The 20,442-nt window shown below is 41.6% G+C and overlaps 1 protein-coding gene and 1 long non-coding RNA gene across 4 annotated transcripts in view; one reads left to right on the top strand and one right to left on the bottom strand.

The window, feature by feature from the left end:
* LOC128850915 (uncharacterized) overlaps positions 1-13,096 on the bottom strand; it is a 26,420-nt gene extending 13,324 nt beyond the window's left edge. For all 3 annotated transcript variants that reach the window (XR_008448150.1, XR_008448149.1, XR_008448151.1), the window contains exon 1: positions 12,169-13,096. This is a non-coding gene — a long non-coding RNA (uncharacterized LOC128850915). The remainder of the gene's footprint in view (positions 1-12,168) is intronic.
* Positions 6,483-20,442, top strand: LOC104054955 (killer cell lectin-like receptor subfamily F member 1). Its single transcript, XM_054056035.1, has 7 exons — positions 6,483-6,707; positions 13,114-13,191; positions 14,316-14,414; positions 15,219-15,359; positions 16,300-16,451; positions 17,147-17,259; positions 17,925-20,442. Exons 1-7 carry the CDS (start codon positions 6,626-6,628, stop codon positions 18,055-18,057), a joined length of 798 nt encoding a protein of 265 aa, XP_053912010.1. The 5' UTR covers positions 6,483-6,625; the 3' UTR covers positions 18,058-20,442.

Raw genomic sequence — 20,442 nt, 5'->3', positions numbered from 1 at the left:
AAAACCATTCCCCCTTGTCCTATCACTACATGCCTTTGTAAAATATCCCTCTCCAGCTTTCTTGTACACCTCCTTCAGGTATTGGAAGGATGCTATGAGGTCTCCCCACAGCCTTCTCTTCTTCAGGCTGAACAACCCCAGTTCTCTCAGCCCATCTTCATAGCAGAGGTGCTCCATTCCTCGATCATCTTTGTAGCCCTCCCCGAATATGCAAGAGAATCAAGTGATCAGGCCCAGTCAACATGGGTTTACAAAAGGCAGATCTTGCCAAACTAACCTGATCGCCTTCTATGACAAAATGACTCGACTGCTGGATGGGGGAAAGGCTGTGGATGTAGTCTTCTTGGACTTCAGTAAAGCCTTTGACACAGTTTCTCACAGCATTCTGCTTCAGAAACTGTCAGCCTCTGGCCTGGACAGGCGTACACTCTCCTGGGTTGAATACTGGTTGGATGGCCGGGCCCAGAGAGTGGTGGTCAATGGAGTTAACTCCAGCTGGAGGCCAGTTACAAGTGGGGTTCCTCAGGGTTCGGTACCAGATTCAGCCCTGTTCAATGTCTTTATCAATGACCTGGATGAAGGCATTGAGTGCACTCTTAGCAAGTTTGCGGATAACACTCAGCTGGGTGGAAGCATGGATCTGTTGGAGGGTAGGGAGGCTCTGCAAAGGGATCTGAACAGGCTGGACTGCTGGGCTGAGACCCATGGCATGAGGTTTAACAAGGCCAAATGCCGGGTCCTGCAGTTGGGGCACAACAACCCTATGCAGCGCTACAGACTGGGGGAAGAGTGGCTGGAGAGCTGCATGGAGGAGAAGGGCCTGGGGGTGTTGGTTGACAGCCGACTGAAGATGAGCCAGCAGTGTGCCCAGGTGGCCAAGAAGGCCAATGGCATCTTGGCTTGTATCAGAAATGGGGTCACCAGCAGGTCCAGGGAGGTTATTCTCCCTCTGTACTCGGCACTGGTGAGACCGCACCTTGAGTACCGTGTTCAGTTCTGGGCCCCTCACCACAAGAAGGATGTTGAGGCTTTGGAGTGTGTCCAGAGAAGAGCAATGAAGCTGGTGAGGGGGCTGGAGAACAAGTCTTATGGGGAGCGGCTGAGAGAGCTAGGGTTGTTTAGCCTAGAGAAGAGGAGGCTGAGGGGAGACCTTATTACTCTCTACAACTACCTGAAAGGAGGTTGTGGAGAGGAGGGAGCTGGCCTCTTGTCTCAAGTGACTGAGGACAGGACAAGAGGGAATGGCTTGAAGCTCCACCAGGGGAGGTTCAGGTTGGATATCAGAAAAAAATTCTTCACGGAAAGAGTCATTGGGCACTGGAACAGGCTGCCCAGGGAGGTGGTCAAGTCACCTTCCCCGGAGGTGTTTAAGGGACCGGTTGATGAAGTGCTTAGGGACATGGTTTAAGGGAGTGTTAGGAATGGTTGGACTCAATGATCCAGTGTGTCCTTTCCAACCTGATGATTCTGTGATTCTATGATTCTATGAACCCATTCCAACAGTTCCACATCCTTCTTATATTGAGGATTCCAGAACTGGACACAATACTCCAGATGAGGTCTCACAAGAGAGGAATAGAGGGACGGAATCCCGTCCTTCACCCTTCTGGCCACACTTCTTTTGATGGTTGGACGTGGTTGACCATCTGGGCTGTGAGTACACATAGCTGGCTCATGTCGAGCTTCTCATCAATGAGCACCCTCAAGTCCTTCTCCACAGGGCTACTCTCAATCACATTGTCAGTGTATATAGATACGTATATACATGCATATATGCATATACATACATATTTATGTGAATATATATATGCATATGTATATAGGTGTTATATATGTACTATATGTATGCATACTCTTATACTCTAATAGCCTATTTCCTCATTTGTTGGAGGAAAACTATCCTATCGGAGTGAGATACAGGTAGATCTCATCTCAGTTCCAGATCTCTGCCCTAAAAATTGCACTGCATCCGAAGAACTTGTAAAGAGCAGAGATGCTCATCTGTCCTATCTTTGAATTTATATTGCAAGCTGATAGTTGTAACTGATGGAGAGAGAGGCTGTTCCAGGGAGCTCCTTGTCTCAGACACCAAGTTAGAATGTGTTAAATCTTCTCCTGGACTGCCTAGCTGCTTTCACTTGTTACAGGAGGCAGTAAGGCAGTTACTCTAACCAAGGCTTAATTTAGATCATTAGACTTAGGTCCAATGCTCCCCCACAGCCTTGCTCATTGCTGCAGTCCGGGGAAGTTTAGCGTAAGTACCACTGACAGAACACGTAAACTGGGATTCAACAGTTCTGTTACTGCTTGTAGATACATTTGTCCTTATGATTTGCAGATATTAGGAATATTAACTGAAATGTAGCTCAGTGGTAAAACTAAAATATTTGTAAAGCTGCTTAATTGATATTAATTCTAATATCTTCTGTAAAAAAATGTAAGTTGTATGTGATCTAGCTATCTTTTGCCCATTCAATCCACACAGTCAGGTGTTTGCAATAGCTTTGCTTCCAATATCATAATCAGAAAGATAATTATTTTCAAAACACACTGTATGAGTAAATAAATAAGTTAACAACCAAGGAGTGTCTAACTCTACATGTGAGTGCATTTACAGAAAGAGCTCTGAAATGCATGGGAAGAAGGAAGCATGCGTATGGATTCAGGTCTTACAGTTTGTAAATCAACAACCTGCAAATGCATGATGCATCAATAAACAGCTTGATCTACGGACAAGGGTGTTGTGCTGAGGGACAGGAGTGCTAAGCACTAGTGTAGCCTCTGCCACTGGCCTGCTAGGTAAGCTTGGGCCAACCTTTTACTTTTGCCCTTCTAACCATGACCTGGGAATAGTGACATGCCCTTCTTTGCTAAGTAGTCTCAGACTTGTGGGTTAAAATGCTACCCAAAAGGAAACACTAGCTTATACATGACGGTAGGAGACAGGACTTCTTTGCAACCTGATGGAAGGCAGCCCACGTCTGTGTGGCAGAATAGAGGACACTGTGGAAGACGTAAACAAATAGACTTCATCCTCTAGATCCACACAGTGCAGTGCTGCCCTGTGCTGTAGCAATGTATCCAGCACACTGTATTGAGAGTCTGTTTGCATTAAACCAGGATGTATTTACTCAACCACAGCACTGCGGTCACTCCAGGGTGATCTGCAACTGTACCAGAACCTCTGCTATGTCATACCTTTCAAAGACATCCTCTGTTGTCCAAAGTACTAGATGCTGTTGTGTAGACATATGGTCTGCAGAGAGATACATCACTTTCTCCCCACCAGTCATTCTCCAAATCACAGATACAAGCATTCCAGAAGACCATAATGTACCTTATAGCATCACCAAAAGCATGCTACCTATGGAAGTAGTTCCAGCAGGCTCAATGCTTCAGTCCTTTGAAGGAAAACTAACTTAGTATGCAAGAGCACAGAAAAGGAGCGAAGGCAATATGGCAGCATGCCTGATGGGGTTTTCACTACCTTCTTCATGACATGCTATCATCAAAGTGCTCAGGGAACTGGTTAGACATCCCACCACTGTTTATGATTGAAAAATGCATCAAAGGGAACACATGAAACTCAGAATGAATAATTTGCATAACAACATCCTTGGGAACTAACCTGAAATTCAAAAAGAGTTGACATGCTCCCCAAATCCCATAAAAATCTGGACAGAGAAGAAACACATCTCACAGGCTTCTAATCCTGTTTGTTTCCCACCTACTCCAAATCCCACCTGCTGAACACAAAGCTGATGGAATGGAAATCCAATTGCAATCCACAGGCACTCATGGTTTACTGAGCAATATTTTTTTTTCTTTTCCTCTTCTTGGTAAATTCATGGACTTGCTTTATCTAGATGAAATCTTTTTATTTTTTATGCTGAAGTATAGGAAAACAATACACAGACTTTCATTTATGGCAGGAAGTGGCTTTGGTTGTAATCCTAGCGCTAAATATGCATTCTGGGTGCCAGTCTTGCACTGCATTGTACATACAGGCTCTGCTCTGATACACGATTTAGAACTGAAATCCAAACTGTAGATGTACTCGTGGGATTCAGTCAGTTTAGCTTGGAAGTCTCTGTCTTGCAGCTCAGCCTTCAGGAAGCAGAAAGGTCCATTTTGTTGCCAGGACAACTGTTCAAGTCTGTGAAAATGTGCACCATGAGGCAGTTGGAGCTCTGGGCTGGGCTGCCTGTTCTGTGGCAGAAGGCACTGAATTTTGCCTTGCAGCCCACATTGTTGTTTTCAGTCTACTTTTGCCTTCACACGCAGTGAAGGGCATGCTGTCACACCCACAGAAGGGGTGTCATCTGCTGTTGTTATCACATTTACTCTGTGGACAACTGGCACTGGTAACTGTGCTAACACTAGAACATTACTAAGTGGGTTACTCAGGCACGACAGTTAGAAGTGGAGAAGGTGTCTATGTGCAACCAGAAGCACACAGGCAAGAACTTAACAGAGACACTAATGCTGCAGACTGCCAAACTCTAAAAGCTCTGCAGAGCAATCCTAGACAACAACTCCACCATCTTTCCCTGAGGCAGCAGGGAGAGTCTGAACTGCCAGATATCTCCACACTCTGTTGAAGAGCCTAAAAACTTAAGTCTAACAAATCACTCCTCCCTGCTCCCCAACATGTGGTTGACTCATGAACAGCAAGCTCTGCTGTTTTGCTGGGCTGGCCAGCATTCGTGTGCTGGAAGCCAACCATATTAACCAGGTGGCTGGGAGGAAAGAAGAGATTAGAGTTCAGTGGGTCAGACTTAGTGACCCATATCTGGATGTTTTATAAATAAAGCAAAAATTTAGGATGAAAGCTAAGAAAATAATGAAAATACTTCTGAAGCTAGAAGTATTAGCACTACAGAAATTATTTCTCAAATGAAAATACTGTAGGAGTGTAATATACTTTTCATTATAAAAGTAAGAAAAAATAATCGTTTTACAGTAGGATAGAAAGAGTTCAAGAATAATGCCTTGCAAAGGCTTCCAACCACCTATGCCTTCTGGAAATTAAAATTCACCTTCCTTGACATTATAATTTCTAAAAGTGAGCACAGCATGTAGACTTCAAATCCAAAATGAGAAATGCTTACGGCTGTTTCGTTAGTTTGCTCTGGAAAATAATTGCATACATTCATGGTTTTCTTTAGGCAAGGAAGAGGAGAGGAGAGGAGAGGAGAGGAGAGGAGAGGAGAGGAGAGGAGAGGAGAGGAGAGGAGAGGAGAGGAGAGGAGAGGAGAGGAGAGGAGAGGAGAGGAGAGGAGAGGAGAGGAGAGGAGAGGAGAGGAGAGGAGAGGAGAGGAGAGGAGAGGAGAGGAGAAACATGTTCTCTTAAAATAGCAACACCATTTTTTTTTTCTACTAGCTCAGAAAGACCCATGCTTATGCCAACTTTATATGATTGCATCTTGAGAGTTTCGAATAATTTAGGACAGAGTGATGTTAGAAAAGACTGCTTAGGTGTATATGTAGTGATGGAAAGAGACCAAGAATTTTAATCTAAAGTGAGTCCCATTGAATGTAGCAGAAAATGCAAATAAGCTATATCACAGAATAATAACATTATTTTTGATAGACCCATCTAGGTTTGCAGAGTCTATCTGTGTAGAACTCTAAAGGAATTTTCTAAGTGGGAATAAAGCACAAAACCAATAACATACTCTTAGCAGGAACGGTCAGAACTGTGCACACAAGAGATTTGGTGTCTGTGTGTTCTGAAGTGTGTTTTTAGAGTTGAGAAGGGCTTAGTTTCAATACAAATCTGTGAGTGCTGCTTTTTTTTTTTGTCTTCCCCCAAAATGGAAGTCAAAATCACTTCCATCAAAACATCCTGCAGCAAACACATGGTCATGAGCCAGGAGTTAAAGGCAACTCAAGCTTTATGCCTGTGGAGTTGCTGGGTCAAGCATTGAATAGATAGCTCAGCCAACTTAGGAACAGCAGCTATGGTCCTTGTATTGAAATATTCTTTAAAAAGGCATTCATCATATTACTTTTAATTCTGTTCTTAGTTAAATGAAATGCATTGTTAATATCATCTAAATTCATTTATTAAACCATTATAGTACTTGATGGATGGAGCAGGTTAGAATTTGAGTTACATTTTTATAGCTCTAAGTATAGTTTCAGTTACATTAACCCCAAAACTTCTTATACTGATGTATATCTTGTTTATCTTCCTTTTAGGTGAACAGGCTATGTAAGATCATGCACACAGCATAATATACCTACAACACAGACTGCGTTGCTTTAGTTACTCTCATGAGAACCAGCCAAGCTTTTGTACCCAAGTCCATTTCCAGAAATTCCTTAGAAACTTCGCTCTGATTTTAGCCAAAACTAGTTTTTTATATTAATTTTAAAACACTCATTTTTTAATCTTTATTTTCTCCTTTATTCTGAAGGGCAAGAGAAGAGACAGAATAGTGGCTGAAAATAGGCTTTGAAGCTGCATTGAAAGAAGTAACTTCCTTCCTTTTATGTGTTTCTCAGCCTTCCTCAGAGCCATAGCACAGCGTCTGTATAATTCTGGAGGCAGGCAAAGCTATTACAGGATGCAACTCACTGTATTGAAACAGTTCTTTCCATAACTCAGACTTGCTCATCAATGGCAGATGATATCACTTATGTGGATGTGGCAATGCTACCCAGAGAAAGACCACACGTTCCTTCTCGGACATCAGTTCCAGGTAAAAAAGCTAATCATCTTTTGGACATAAACTATTTTCTCTTATGTTCTCTCTCTCTCTGTTTAATTTTTAAAATTGCTGCTGGATAATAGTAGAATAATGCTATAAAATGCTGCATGCAGATCCCCCAGGAAAGGTGAGAAGTTGCAAACGGTGGAAGAGATTCTTATGAGATACAAATCAGCAAATCTACTCTTTAGTCAGTATTGCTATGGAGTAGGGTCTCAGTTCTGTCCCCTTGTTTTAAGTAACAGCAAGATACAAAAATTTTTCTTTTTTTTTTTCTATATAAATGTGATCAAAAACATGTTAGAATGTGCTCCAAAATTTACTACCTAGTCCAAAAATCAGATCAATTAATTTTATAATGTCTTCATGGAAAAGGAGTAGTAAATTCACTAGTAAATCATAGCACTAGTGGCAGTCAAAAGTGCAGTCACTGTCACTGAAGAAAGTACAGAATGACTTCTAAAACTCTCCTGTCCTTCCTCTTTGATTATTCAGTAGTGATATTCCCCAAACCACATTATCGATTTGCAATGACTGCATATGTTTGTAAAAAAACCCAAAGTTTTAAGTCAATATTCACAGTAAAGGGATGATTTAAACCATATTTTTCTGAGAAATAAAATTTCTGCTGCTTGGAAAAAATGTAATTCATTCATTTTGCCAAAATTCTGGATCACAGCTAATGTGAGTGACAACTTCTCACTATGAGCAAATAGGAAATGCTCGTGGTCAGACTAAGATGATATTTCCATGCTTTTGAAGTTCATTAGTAACTAATGTATTTAATTACTTAAGCAAACTACATTGTATAACAAGCAGTTTTAGAAGATGTTCTACTTACAATGTAGATTAATAGTGATCATAGTGCTCTGAATGTGTGTATTTAAATAATGGAAAAAATTTTCTTTTAATATTTTTACAGAACCTTTATCTAAAAGGTAAAAATTACTTCACTTCATTACTTATCTCACAGAAAATCCTACCTTACATTGTATGCTCATGCATCCATGGATGTTGTTTGTACTACTTCAACTTGTACAACACAGTGGCTGCACCCAGAATTTTACCCCCATTCTAAGGTGATATAATTTAATTGCAAAGGAACACAGTCATCAAGTCTTGATTTGAAGACATCAAAAAATGTCCCTTAGTCAGGTTGTCTATAGGAAAACTTTGAACCTGAATAGGCCAGGCTTTAATTTCCAATGGAAATTCTCATTAACATCTAGATGATTCTTGTTAAACTTTTGTCAAACAGATTTTAGCACTCAATATTTTCTCACATGAAGTTACTAGTCACAGTAATCAAGTAATTTCTCAGTGTTCTTTTGCCTTGAAATATTTCACCCTAACTTTCTGAAGAACTCTAACTATTTTTGTGGATATTTTTCTGTTAATTCTCCAGTGATTCTATCTCTTTTAAAAAATATAGGCACCAGATATGCACCTGGTATTATTACGAGTCTGAGTTACATAGAGACAAAAATCCCTTAAATAATCTTTTCTTCATTGTTTGTAACTCCTAGTGTCACTTTCCTCCACCTTTATATCTCATTATACACATACACATTTTGTTTGGCTGGGCTTGAACTTACAGGGCTGTCATGTTTGCTGTCTTTATTTTCTGTTTCATTAACCTTTCTATTATTTTCAGATTTTATTAGCAATTATTTTTCTGCTTACTCTGGCACAAACAGAAAAAGCACCAAATAGTATAAAGCAATAGAACATGCTAGAAATATCTCCCTGATGACAAATATGCCTTCATCATTAACATATACTAGCATAGGTTTCATTGCCACTAAAATAGACAAGAACTTGAGCCATGTTTTCATGCTTTAAAAATTCAAATGAACAATTTCAGTTGCTTGTTCCTTCCTTGATTTTTAACACTTTGACCAAAATTAGCACTTATGCATCCAGCTAATGAGTGTTCTTTCATTCCAAGAGGCTCTTCAAAAACAAAAGATTCACTTTTGCCACAGGAAGAATGAGAGAAAACACGTCTTTTCTAGAGAATTACTTCCATTGATTTAAAAAACTTGGTAGGAAATTTGAAAAAAACCCTGAAAGGTGATAGGGTTGTTGAGCGATGTTCACAAAACAGATTTAAGCTCAGTGTAAGTATAGCAATGATTAGTGTTAAGGTACCCACTTCATAGTGGACCCTCACTGAGATGCCCGGCATTTCTTTACAGCTAATGGATTAGAATCTGGGATCCTAGCATGATGAGCTAGGAACTGCCCAAAGTAGCTAATAGGATAGAACAATGATGCAAGGTGCTTGTCAGTCAGCCATTTCTGGGAGTTAGATCCTTCCCTGCAAGTCGGAAAGAGCAATCTCCTGCATGGACTGGGCTCCAGGCTGCTTCAAATAGGACAGCTTCATCATACAAAACACCTGTTATCACACCCTGCATGAGAAAGTCTCAATGCTTTCTCCAGTTTGGAGCAGGAATTCAAAGCTGCTTCTCAAAGTGAGGGTCTCATCTCCAAGATTACAGGACTCTCTGTGGCAAGCATCACCAGCTCTCCCTTCAGCACTATTCCGACCTCTGGAATACAGCTAATACCTGCATAGAATCATAGAATAGTTTGGGTTGGAAGAGACCTTAAAGATCATCTTGTTTCAACTCCCCTGGCACAGGCAAAGACACTCCACTAGATCAGGCTGCCCAAGGTCCCATCCAACCTGGCCTTGAACGTGGATGGGGCATCCACAACTTCCCTGGACAACCTGTTCCAGTGCCTCACCACTCTCATGGTGAAGAAATTTTTCCTTATGTTTAGCCTAAATCTGCCCCTCTCCAATTTATATTGGTTCCCCCTCATCCTATCACTACAAGCCTTCACCAGCTTTCTTGTAGGACCCCTTCAGATACTGGAAGATTGCTGTAAGATCTCCTTGGAGCCTTCTCTTCTCCAGGCTGAACTCTCAGGGGAGGTGTTCCAGCCCTCTGATCATATTTGTAGCCCTCCTCTGGACCTGTTCCAACAGTTCCATATCCTTCTTATGTTGAGGATTCCAGAACTGGACACAATACTCCAGATGAGGTCTCACAAGAGAGGAATGAAGTGGCAGAATTGCCTCCCTCAACCTGCTGGTGTTGCTGTTGTCTAGGGATGTCTGACTATCTTGCAGAATAAAAAGAAGCAGCTTTGAGACAGTCATGAGGGAAAGCACTGCATGGTTATGACTCACCATGGAGAAAGGAGAGTTGGGTTTAATCACCACTGCAAATTCGGCAGCTGAATGCTCCAAGTGACAGCTTCCTAGGGTTTAGGCAAGACTTCAAAATAATGGGCTGTGGGAAAGTGGAACATGCTCACCTCCTCCTGGCTGAATTTTGTGCAAGTTTCAGACCATTAGATGTAATTTAATGGAGCAGATACTAAAAAAATGCACGGGTGGGGAGCACAGCTACTTTGCCCTGCTTTAGCAGCTCTGCCCTACTTTAGTACAGCTGCTGGAAAGATTTGATGCATGTGAAAGGTAAACATGCAGGGAGCTGAATTTCTGCCAAGATTCTGTAGTAGCTGAGTGGGTGTTTCAAATATGTAAAATTTGGATTTGAGAGTGAAAGTCCCTTTGCAGATCCAGTGCCAAATCCTTCTTTTTTTAAAAAAAAAAAAATTCTTTATCCATGAGAACAAGATTTGGTTTCATCATATATGGCAGAGTTTCATATCGTTCATAGAATCATAGAATCACCAGGTTGGAAAAGACCTCTTGGATCATCGAGTCCAACCATTCCTATCTGCCACTAAGCCATGTCCCTGAGTACCTCATCTACCCGTCTTTTAAATACCTCCAGGGATGGTGACTCGACCACCTCCCTGGGCGGGGGTTCTCCCAAATACTGTTCTTATCTCAAAGGTCTATTCAATGTATTTTATCATGACACAGAAAAAGACTTAAAAATCACTGGGGGAGCAGTTGGAAAGAATGTAAAATTTGCAGTCTAATGGTAAGGAAAGCTCAGTCATTCAAAGCTACTGGGATAAACTTCACAGAATGGACAAAACTGTGTTAAATAATGTTTAACACAGTGTAGCAATATTAAATATCTGTAGCTCTTTATCTGGGAGGCTGCACTCAGAAAAGTGATTGAAATAAATTTGTTCTGATCCTGTTCCAATGGGAATGTCAATGCTAGGTTACACAACCTTGGACTTTAGCTGTCAGGCAGGTGCTCTGAATTACAAGGACAAGGTGATTGTTGGATGCTCTAGCAGGGCATGTTGAGGAGGAGTTAGTAGGGGGTACTATCTGTGCAGGTGCTTTGGTTGGCTAGCAGGTACTGTAACAATGCACGTGTTTCATAACAGATGTTAAAAAACAGAAGCATTCAAAAAAAATGCAAGGATAAATACAGCTTGGAAAATACTTTTCTAACGAAAGACTCAGTTTTCACTTCCTAGTTTACTCAAGAGTCACCTGATTATGGTTCATAAATGACTACCTACAAGACCTTTCCTCTAGCAGAGAAACAAACCAAGACGAGTTCAACTCCATCATTGAACTATGCTACAAGTACTACTATTAGGTCACCCCTTGGCTTCTTGTTCTCCTTATTACCCTCTTCATTCCCTCCAGGTCCTGACCATCTTATCATCCACCTTCTGCTGCAGAAAGTGGGGCAGCACAGAAACTTCCCCTGTTCTGTAGGCCAGGGCTCTCCTAATGCAGCTCCACTGGTGGCTTGCGCAAACTGTGATGATGAGGGTGCACTGTGGGTTCACATTCAGTCTGGTGTCTGGTTGGTCACAAGAGCTCTGACTCTTTAGAGTGAATAGCCTGCCAGAAGCAGTCCCCATCTGCACATTCATCAAGCAGAAGCTTCCAGTAAATAGAGACGTGCAGAAAGCTGCACTTGTTGATTTGCATGTAGAAATGAAGTGAAATTTCAGATTTAGTAAGTGACGGAGATTTCCACCTAGTAGCAGGGCTCTTTGTTGCTAATCTAGGCAAGGGTGTGTAAGCATCTGGCAAAATTAAGACTATGTGGTATTTTAAAACCACTCGCTGACTTCTGAGAACATCACACTCAAATGATCATGTGCCAGTACACATGGAATAGAAATAATCCTTGTTATAAAATACTCAGCTGCACGGATAGTATTCTTTTGTTGCACAGACTGAGAGGTGTTCTTTAAAGGAATAGATCTTTCTTTGAGAGAGAAAATATTTGGTAATGGTAGCAGATTTTCTAAAATGCGTACTTGAGAAGTGTCTTCATTTATAAAGCTAGTGCACTTGAAAGTCCTGACTGTTCTTTAAAAATATTTACATTTTAAGAAGAAAGTATTTATGAGCTTTTCTTTTTGAGAACAGTTACTTATCTACACAGATAAGTAACAAACTTTCTGTAGTTCATTGAACTACTGAACTGTAATAAAGCAAACAGCAAAGCATATTAGGTCAGGTTCTCTAAAGCATAAAAAGCCTTACCTGTATGAATAAACCTTATTTTCCAACCAGGATCTCAGTATTTTTCTTGCTGTATCTCTCCACACTTGAGCAATTTTTATATCAAATTCTACCTCGTTTTAGCCTAATAAGACTCTCTTCTTCAGTCAAGTTCTTCACTGATCAGTGAGATTTTATACAAGACAAATTTCTTACTTCTTTTTAAGAGCACCAGTGATCACGAAATTAAGGCTGTAGCACAGAAACTTATTCTTGATTCAGAAGATCAGTTTACCAAAAGTCCAAATATCTTCCATGAAAATAGTCATAAGCTCTAAAAAATACCCAGCTAATACACAGTTAAAAATGTGCTCGATATATGTGCATCTAACTCACACCATGCTATATTAATGACTTTTTTGGTTTGTTTTTGCAATGTGCATCTGGAAAGGGATGTCTTCAACCATCAGGTTCATTCCTCTGATACTGCAGGCATTGCATAATGTCCTGGCATAAAGATTCCCATGTCAGGAATGCCCCCAATAATCACCTTGCTGCAGAAGCATTTCTCTGAGTGGCAGTTTTCCCTTCGGGGTCTCCTTGCTCCCCAAACTGGTCACAGCTTTGATGCTCCTTAAGTCCCTATGGTACCTCCTGAGATGACTTAGTAACCAATAGGATGTTTGCTGTGAGTGGCACCCAGGTCTTTGTCCTTCTGTCTGTCTGTCTCTTGGCTCATCAACACAGAACCCAAGTGCTTCAGGCAAAGACTATGGAGGAGGCTTTCAGTTACTTCGTGACAGCAGCAGGAAATGATAAGTCATCATCTTGCTTGTTTTTTCTTTCAAAAAGATAAGCTGAACTAGCAGCTCTGGAAACACATATCTCTTTTTACACAGGCTCAGCCTTCTATGTAATTCTTTATTGTTTCTCCACTGAACGGCTTGCACAACCACAAATGTCAGCATTTCCCTACTCCTTTTACAGGAAACATGATCACATACGCTGAGCTGCGCGTGAAGCCGAAACCCAAAGGGAGCAGCAGATCACATACTTCCGCTTCTGGTAGTGTGGTATTTTGTTTGGTTGCTGCTTACTAATTATAGATTTAGTCTTTCCTATTATCCAATTGTAAAACCTGTTATCAAGTCTTTACATACCATCTTTCAATAAAGAATGGATTTATCACTTCATGGATTCTCAGATTATACAATTTCTCTGTGAAAATCATAACGAAAGAGATGTTTAAAACAATTTTAAAAATGCCTTTGTGCCCTATGTTGATAATTTAATAAAGGAAAGAAAAATTCCACATTTTTTTAACATTTTTTTGAGCAACACTCACAGAGACACATTTGGCTTTGGAAGTAGCATAATACCCAGCTCTCTGTTTTCAGTTTGTGCACTGATGATTGCCACCCTCTGTGTTCTGAAGGACATGTGCCAGACAGGTCAGGTCTCTGTGACCTGAAAGAGAACATTACAAAATACATCTCAGGCAGCCAGAGTATGGGGCAGCTGTTCATCTCAAGCAAGTGAAGTCAGGAAAAGCAGTATTTATGAAAGTACAACTCTGTGGCTTGTGGAAATGGCACCTTGACCCCTAATTTCCTTGGGTCCTTCCTTTTTCTGGGTGTTCCACTCTCACGAGCTGATGAACATCAAATGTCTAGAGAGATGCTTGTTCAGATGTACTTCATTGTGCTATGGTGTCAGTATGGGATTTTTTGCCTTTCCTGTGTATTCAGCTAAGTTAGCTTTCAGCCACATGACTGGTGCATTAACACAGGAGAGTGTGGCCAGAGAGAAGGAACGTATTAGAGACCACCCCTGACACTTTCCTTGAATTTCTCTGCAGGGTCTTGTAGGACATGGGTGGGGAGGTGGGAGGAGGCAACACTTTAAAGAATTAACTCAAAGAAGAAAGAGATAACTCTTAATGGAATGATTGACTGAATGTCACTTGCTCTATCTGACAAAATTATCTTTTGATTTCACTTTCATGTATGAAATATAGATGCAAATTTTTAATAAGAAAAATGTCCCTGTGTACTTCAGCCAGCAGACTTGTTGTAGGCAGATGATTTCTTTGTTGCTTCCACATAAGAAACTGGCATATATCAAGGCAACGTTGATTTTAATAGTGCAAAGACCCTAAGCTGCTCTTTCTCCTGCCCCCCCACCCTGAGTCTGTCGACACAGGTACTCTGCCTGGTTCTATGTGGCGCTGGTCCTTGGTGTCCTTGTGCTCATCCTGCTAGGCATCATAGCTGTACTGGCCAAGCAATGTGAGTAGAACTTACCATATGCTTCACCTTTTCCTTGCAGACAAAGTTAAATGTCACTAACAGAGCAATGCCAAAAGAAAAATTCCCTTAGTGACACACCGAAGGTGTCAAGTTATACACAAATACAGGAAAACAAATGCAATGTTCAAAATGGAACATTTGCTACCTGTCATTTAACACATACAGCACAGATGAAGGGGAGTTGCTGCAGTCTACCTTGTCATCAGTGATGCTGAAAGGCTGTAGAAGCAGATTTCAAATCATTATGACAACCAAAACATCTGGCCTTCCTGACTTACAAGGTAAAAGTTGCATCCATGGTGCTATTTGAGACCATTTCACTTAATTACTCTGCAGGTTTGAACAAAAAAAAATAAAAATCACACTGCAGATTATTTAATTTATTTGGACTTCTCTGGTAGTTCTAATATCATAATCCACAGCATGGTCCAGTTAAGAACTGTTTCAGAGAAGATATTAATTTCCTAAGGGGAAACAGTCTTGGAAAACTTTGGAAAACACATGCACCTTCCAAGCTCCCTAAAATCTCTCCAAAATATTGTGTATTCTTTATATATTCAACTATCAAAAGTGACAAACTGATTTTCCTTCCTTGTCCTATCATATTATTCAGCAGTTATGCCCTTTGCCAGACAGCTATACTCACTGAGTATACTTATTCTGTGTATACCCCCCTGATGTATACACACACATCTCCTCACGTTCACAGTATAACACTGGGTACAAAGATTACATTTCTTTGACTCTTTTGTTAAACATAATCTCCTTTTATCTTTGTTCAAGTTCTGAAGGGCAGGACAGGAAAAACAGAAAGTATCTCCCAGTATGGTCCAAACAGCACTGACAATCACATTTCTTCAGAGAAGACTGTCTCAGTGGTGCTCGTGAAATGGCTCATGGAGGAACTGTGTGAAGATGGACAGGGTGAGGAAAGTTATTCCTTTCAAAGCACTGTGGACCTGTTGTGTGCTCACTTCGGTTGTCTGTTCCCATTTCTACGACACCCTGCAGCTTATGGGAACTCACAGGTACTACCCAGGGAACATTTTTGTTCCTGCACAGAAGCGATGACAGCATCGTAACTAACATTTTAATGACAATAATTTTGCTTCTCTTTCGGTATAAACAGTTTCTGGTACTTGCTTTACATTTCTTTCTTTGGGGAGCTGCTGTCAGAAATACTATATATTGTAAATCCTTCCCTTATACTGGAGAACATTTTCCAGGCAACAACTGTTCATTAAGAGTGGAAGGGAATCTAGCTTTCCTAACTTTTTGCAAGGTAAGGCAGGGGAAGACCTTCTTGGCCTTTTTATTGTGGTTCTATTATTTGTTGGCAAATACTAACGCTTTTAAAGACGTTACTTTGAAGCATTAGAGGAAGCCATGACAGCAAATGTGGGGGACATTCCTCCCAGATATTCTGTGTGAAATGGGAAGTAGACCTAGGGATAGAAGTGATTTAACACAGTTCCTCTACCATGGACACAGTTCCTTTACCATGGACATCGCCCAAGTGACGTGCTTTTCAGTGGTGTCATGTGTCAAATCCACACACTCCACGTCACACCACACAGTGTCTCCTCACAAGGGCTGCATGTGGGAAGATGAAAAGCGTTTTTGCAGCCCTAATGATGTGCAGTGGGAGTGCAGAAATCCATAGCACCATAGCAAGGGAGTGGGAAGCTGACAAAAGGAGTGGCAATGGAGCCTTCAAACCTCTCTCCACACCTAATGAACACATGCCTGGGAGTGGAGACTGGCTGCTTTTGGACCAGCCAGACAGAAACATCAACATAAAATGACACAAGACAACTGGAACAAGTCACAGTATGAGCTAACAGTTCCCTCTCTCGACCCACAGGAACAACATGTGAGCTGTGTCCTCCTGGGTGGCAACTACACAGGGCAAGATGTTACTACTTCTCTGAGGAGGCTGAAAGCTGGGATGACAGCCAGAGAAACTGTCTGGCCAGAAAATCCCAGCTTCTTGTCATTGAAGATGAAATTGAGATGGTGAGCCTTACTATAGCCCTAAAACTGTGCAACAGGCTTCTGCCTTAACCGGACATTTCACCAAGTGAACATGGCCCAGCTGTCAGGCATGTATCTAGGCAAGTAAGAGACTCATTAAGTGCAGAGCATCTGACAGGACCTTGTTTTGAGAGCGTCAACAGAGCAGAGCTAATGAGAAGAAGTACAAGAGATGCAAGTGTGGAAATCAGAGTAGTTCTGACTGTCAGCCAGAAATACTGGGGACTTCCCACCCATTTCCATTACTTAGGTCTGGGAAGGGAGGTGTGGTTCAACCACTAAATGGCAATTCAAACAGCCAAATCTCTTTTTCCTTTGGGAAAATGAATAGCATGGTATCACCAAGTGGCTATTCTGAGAAACTCATTATTCCCTGAGGAACAGGTCTTTTACCTTAAAGACCAGGCTTTGCAATTCGGCTCATTAAAGTGAGGGGCACCACTGAGGCTTTTTTTCACAGCTGACAGGAAGCTAGTCAGCCTGAACACCATCCTAAATCAAAACTCTGTGGCTGGTCGCATGTGTATGAGCCATTGTAATGGGCTGCTTTGCCACGGGTGGATGCCTGCCCTTGCTTTCCATGCATGAGACCATACGACAAGCTGTGCATCAGACAGGTCAGAGACCAGAGCAGAAAAGCTCTGTTGTTGGGTAACATGCTTCTACTTGTTTCACAGGAATTCATAGACAATAAAGAGAAGGATACCAAATATATCTGGATTGGGTTGAAGATTGAAGACACAAGGAAACAGCGGAGTTCAGTTGAAGATCGTAGAGTAAAAGAAAACAGGTGATTTTTTGAGGGGGATGATGTCTTTTGCAATAGCAAAAGTACAGTACTCTGCAGGGAAATGCAACTCTGAATCCAAGCTAATTTCCCAAAGCACAGATCTAGTTCTGCAGCCTCAGGCACCTATACAGGGTCTATTTCATGGCCAGTTCCAGGTTAATCGGTTCCTGCTGGGCACCTTTGTAAACAGATTTGTTTTCTGCCTTCAAGACTAACCACAGTCACAACTCATGCATATATTAATGCAGACGGACACTAATAAACACTTCTTCTACTGAAGTCACTATCAAAAAACTCTTTCACTTTATAGGCCACATGTTGTCCATCGATGTTGAATCTGGAGTATTGTGTCCTGTGGGTGCTGGTATCTGTGCAGCTGAAGGGTCCTTCCTCTCCCTCCTGCCATCACAATTCTGTATTGTGGCTGCATGTGGAAGTCTTTTTATTCTTTTTACACTCATGTTCCTGAGCACTCATCCCTCAGCAGTCAGCAGTCTCTGCTGTGGGTGTCCATCCCATCTACATATGGCTGTTGAGGAAGTGTGCTTCAGTGGGTTACCAACTAGGTGTCACCCAAACCCTTCACTCAGGATATTATCAACACTTTTACCTAGTACTAGATTTAAAGATGATAACTGATGGCATTCCTTTTGTTCTCTTACCAGTCTTAATATAGACGGAATTGAGACTCGCAAGAACTGTGCTGTTTACAGAAGAAAAAACATGATCCAAGCAGATAACTGCCAGACTTTAAAGAAGTGGATCTGCAAGAAGAACGCAACTTTGTTGGTACTCTGAGACAAATTGTCAGACAACAGGCAGAGCTTTTTGTAGAATATCCATTTTACTGGTAAAAACTGTAATGTAAATAATTTTAAGAGACTTGCACAGGAATTTGCATTTCGCTGCTCTGTGCTCCCTAAGACTTTGTCTGATGCAAACAGGGAACTCAGAAGTTGCCAGATGTCACCAAGAGAACTGCACATTCATGCAAGAGAGATGCAAGTCAGCACATTTGGATTTGAGGGTGCTGAGCCTTCCCACAGGCAGATGTTGGCAGCAGCTGCCTCTACAAAAGGGCAGGGGAGAAGAGGTACTCATGTGAGGAGGAGCACTGGGCACATGAAGTGCGTGATGTGGAGGAGACATGCCATCTGTGGGGGTTGAAGAGAATATTGGAGCCCACAGCTGTTGTACAGAACCCTCAGGCAGCCACTGCTGAGCTGAGGCACTTCTTATTTGGGTTTCAATATTTTAGTGTTTTCTGAAGTCTGCATCTTTTTTTTCCTTAAAGTCTCATTATGACTTACAGAAGCCACTTCAGGGCTGGGAAAAATGCACTTACTAGACAGTGTTTTGTACTTATTCAGAGCCAACCTACATAGCTACTGGGTATACAGATACCAGACAAAGCACAAATAGACTCTCAGCACCCTTGGTTAAATAAGCTGATGGCTCCCGTTTTCTGATGTTGAACTTTAGGATCTAGAAGAAAGCTCTTAACAATGGAACGGGCTTGGACCATAAGACAACATTGCAATGCAAGGAAATGAAGACGATAGCTTGCCTTTCTATCTATATTTTGCCCCATTACATTGCAAATTTTTAAACGTGGAACCATAGTTACCACCTTGAAGGCTGGTGAAATTAATGCCTCTGGGTGCACTTGGTCAATACTTTACTTGGGCATTCAAGTGCCATGGATACATGCTGTTTCTGGTTCTAATACAAAAATGCAAGAGCAGTTGACTTAGTACCTTTATTAGATTCATATATTTGAAAAAAATGAGTGCTCTACTAGGCCTTCAGGATACTCAGCAGCCTCTCCTCCTGAGACTTGCTGGGTCTTCAGCTTCTGCCTGAGTTCTGTCAAAGACATACCTGCCTCCAGTCCTGTCCTAGCTCCAGCATGAAACATCTGAGTCCTACCTATTCAACAGATTAGGACAATTCAGATGGTAATTCAACCAAGTTTTCCTTTGAATAAAATATCAAACAATTCTTCTGTGAAAGCTAATATTCAGAAAGCTCAAAAGTTTGTCCCCTTTCTAAACTGTGGGTCATAGAATTATGCAATAATTTATAGTAGAAGGGACCTCAAGGCAAGATTCTAAGTTCCCAGAATTTTACTATAATTATATGTACTTTTACACTAGCCATGTGGAGTAAGCAGTGTTTGGAGAAAAAAACCAACAAAACCAAAACAACCAAAATCAACCCAAAACTTAACATTAAAATCCAAGGTGCGGCTCTAAGAAAAAAAACCACACAGACTGGAATTTGAAGTGTACAACCTTTAGATCATACATGCTAGGATATACATAAATAAAGGCATCTGCATTTTCCCAGCCACATTGTTTGCATCCTGCTCCAGATGTTTTGTGCCCCTGTGTAAGGCTGAGGTCAATGTCTAGCAGGTTGTGATAAATAGATATGCTTGCACATGAGCTCACGGTGTGAAGTACCTTGGCTTTAGCAAGCACCTGACTCCAGCTGCAGAACAAAATGCTCATGAGCAGTATTGTAACATCAACAGACTGACACCCCTTCATCTATGGACAGTGGTGGGTAACACCTGACTTAGTTACGGACAGACAGAGATGCCAATAAGGTAGCAGGTGCATAAAAGTGAGAGCTGAAAAGCCGTAGAGATCTTCAGTGGAAAGACACCAAACACAACCATAAAATGATAGAATGGCTTGAGTTGAAGGGACCTTAAAGATCATCCAGTTCCAATCCCTCTGCAATGGGCAGGGACATGTCCCACTAGATCAGGCTGCCCGAGGTCCCATCCAGCCTGGCCTTGAACACCTCCAGGGATGGGGCATCCACAGCTTCCCTGGGCAACCTGTGCCAGTGCCTCACCACTCTCATCATGAAGAAATTCCTCATGTCTAGCCTAAATCTACCCCTCGCCAGCTTATACCTAGTGCCCCTAGTCCTATCACTACATGCCTTTGTAAACAGTCCCCCCCAGCTTTCTTGTAGGCCCCCCTTCAGGTACTGGAAGGTTTAATTATATTAGTTATAGCGATAAGGCTCAAATACTAGATGTTTCATGAATATTGTTAGAGCCTAAACGCCACTACCAATCTGAGAGGAGCCAGGTCAGGAGTTTTTTCTTATTAAATTCAGCATGACTTGAGAAATACCTACCATAAAACCAGCAATTTTTCAGTTGCA

This window comes from Cuculus canorus, chromosome 1 (genome assembly GCF_017976375.1).
Source record: "Cuculus canorus isolate bCucCan1 chromosome 1, bCucCan1.pri, whole genome shotgun sequence".
Lineage (NCBI taxonomy): Eukaryota > Metazoa > Chordata > Aves > Cuculiformes > Cuculidae > Cuculus > Cuculus canorus.
This window is presented reverse-complemented; position numbering and strand designations above follow the sequence as displayed.

Bases quoted from the DNA above. Each gene is read 5' to 3' on its own strand.
- LOC104054955 (XM_054056035.1), top strand. From the start codon at position 6,626: ATGGCAGATGATATCACTTATGTGGATGTGGCAATGCTACCCAGAGAA. The intron at 6,708-13,113 runs GTAAAAAAGCTA...CTCCTTTTACAG, and splicing joins TTCTCGGACATCAGTTCCAG to GAAACATGATCACATACGCT. The intron at 13,192-14,315 runs GTAGTGTGGTAT...CCCCACCCTGAG, and splicing joins ATCACATACTTCCGCTTCTG to TCTGTCGACACAGGTACTCT.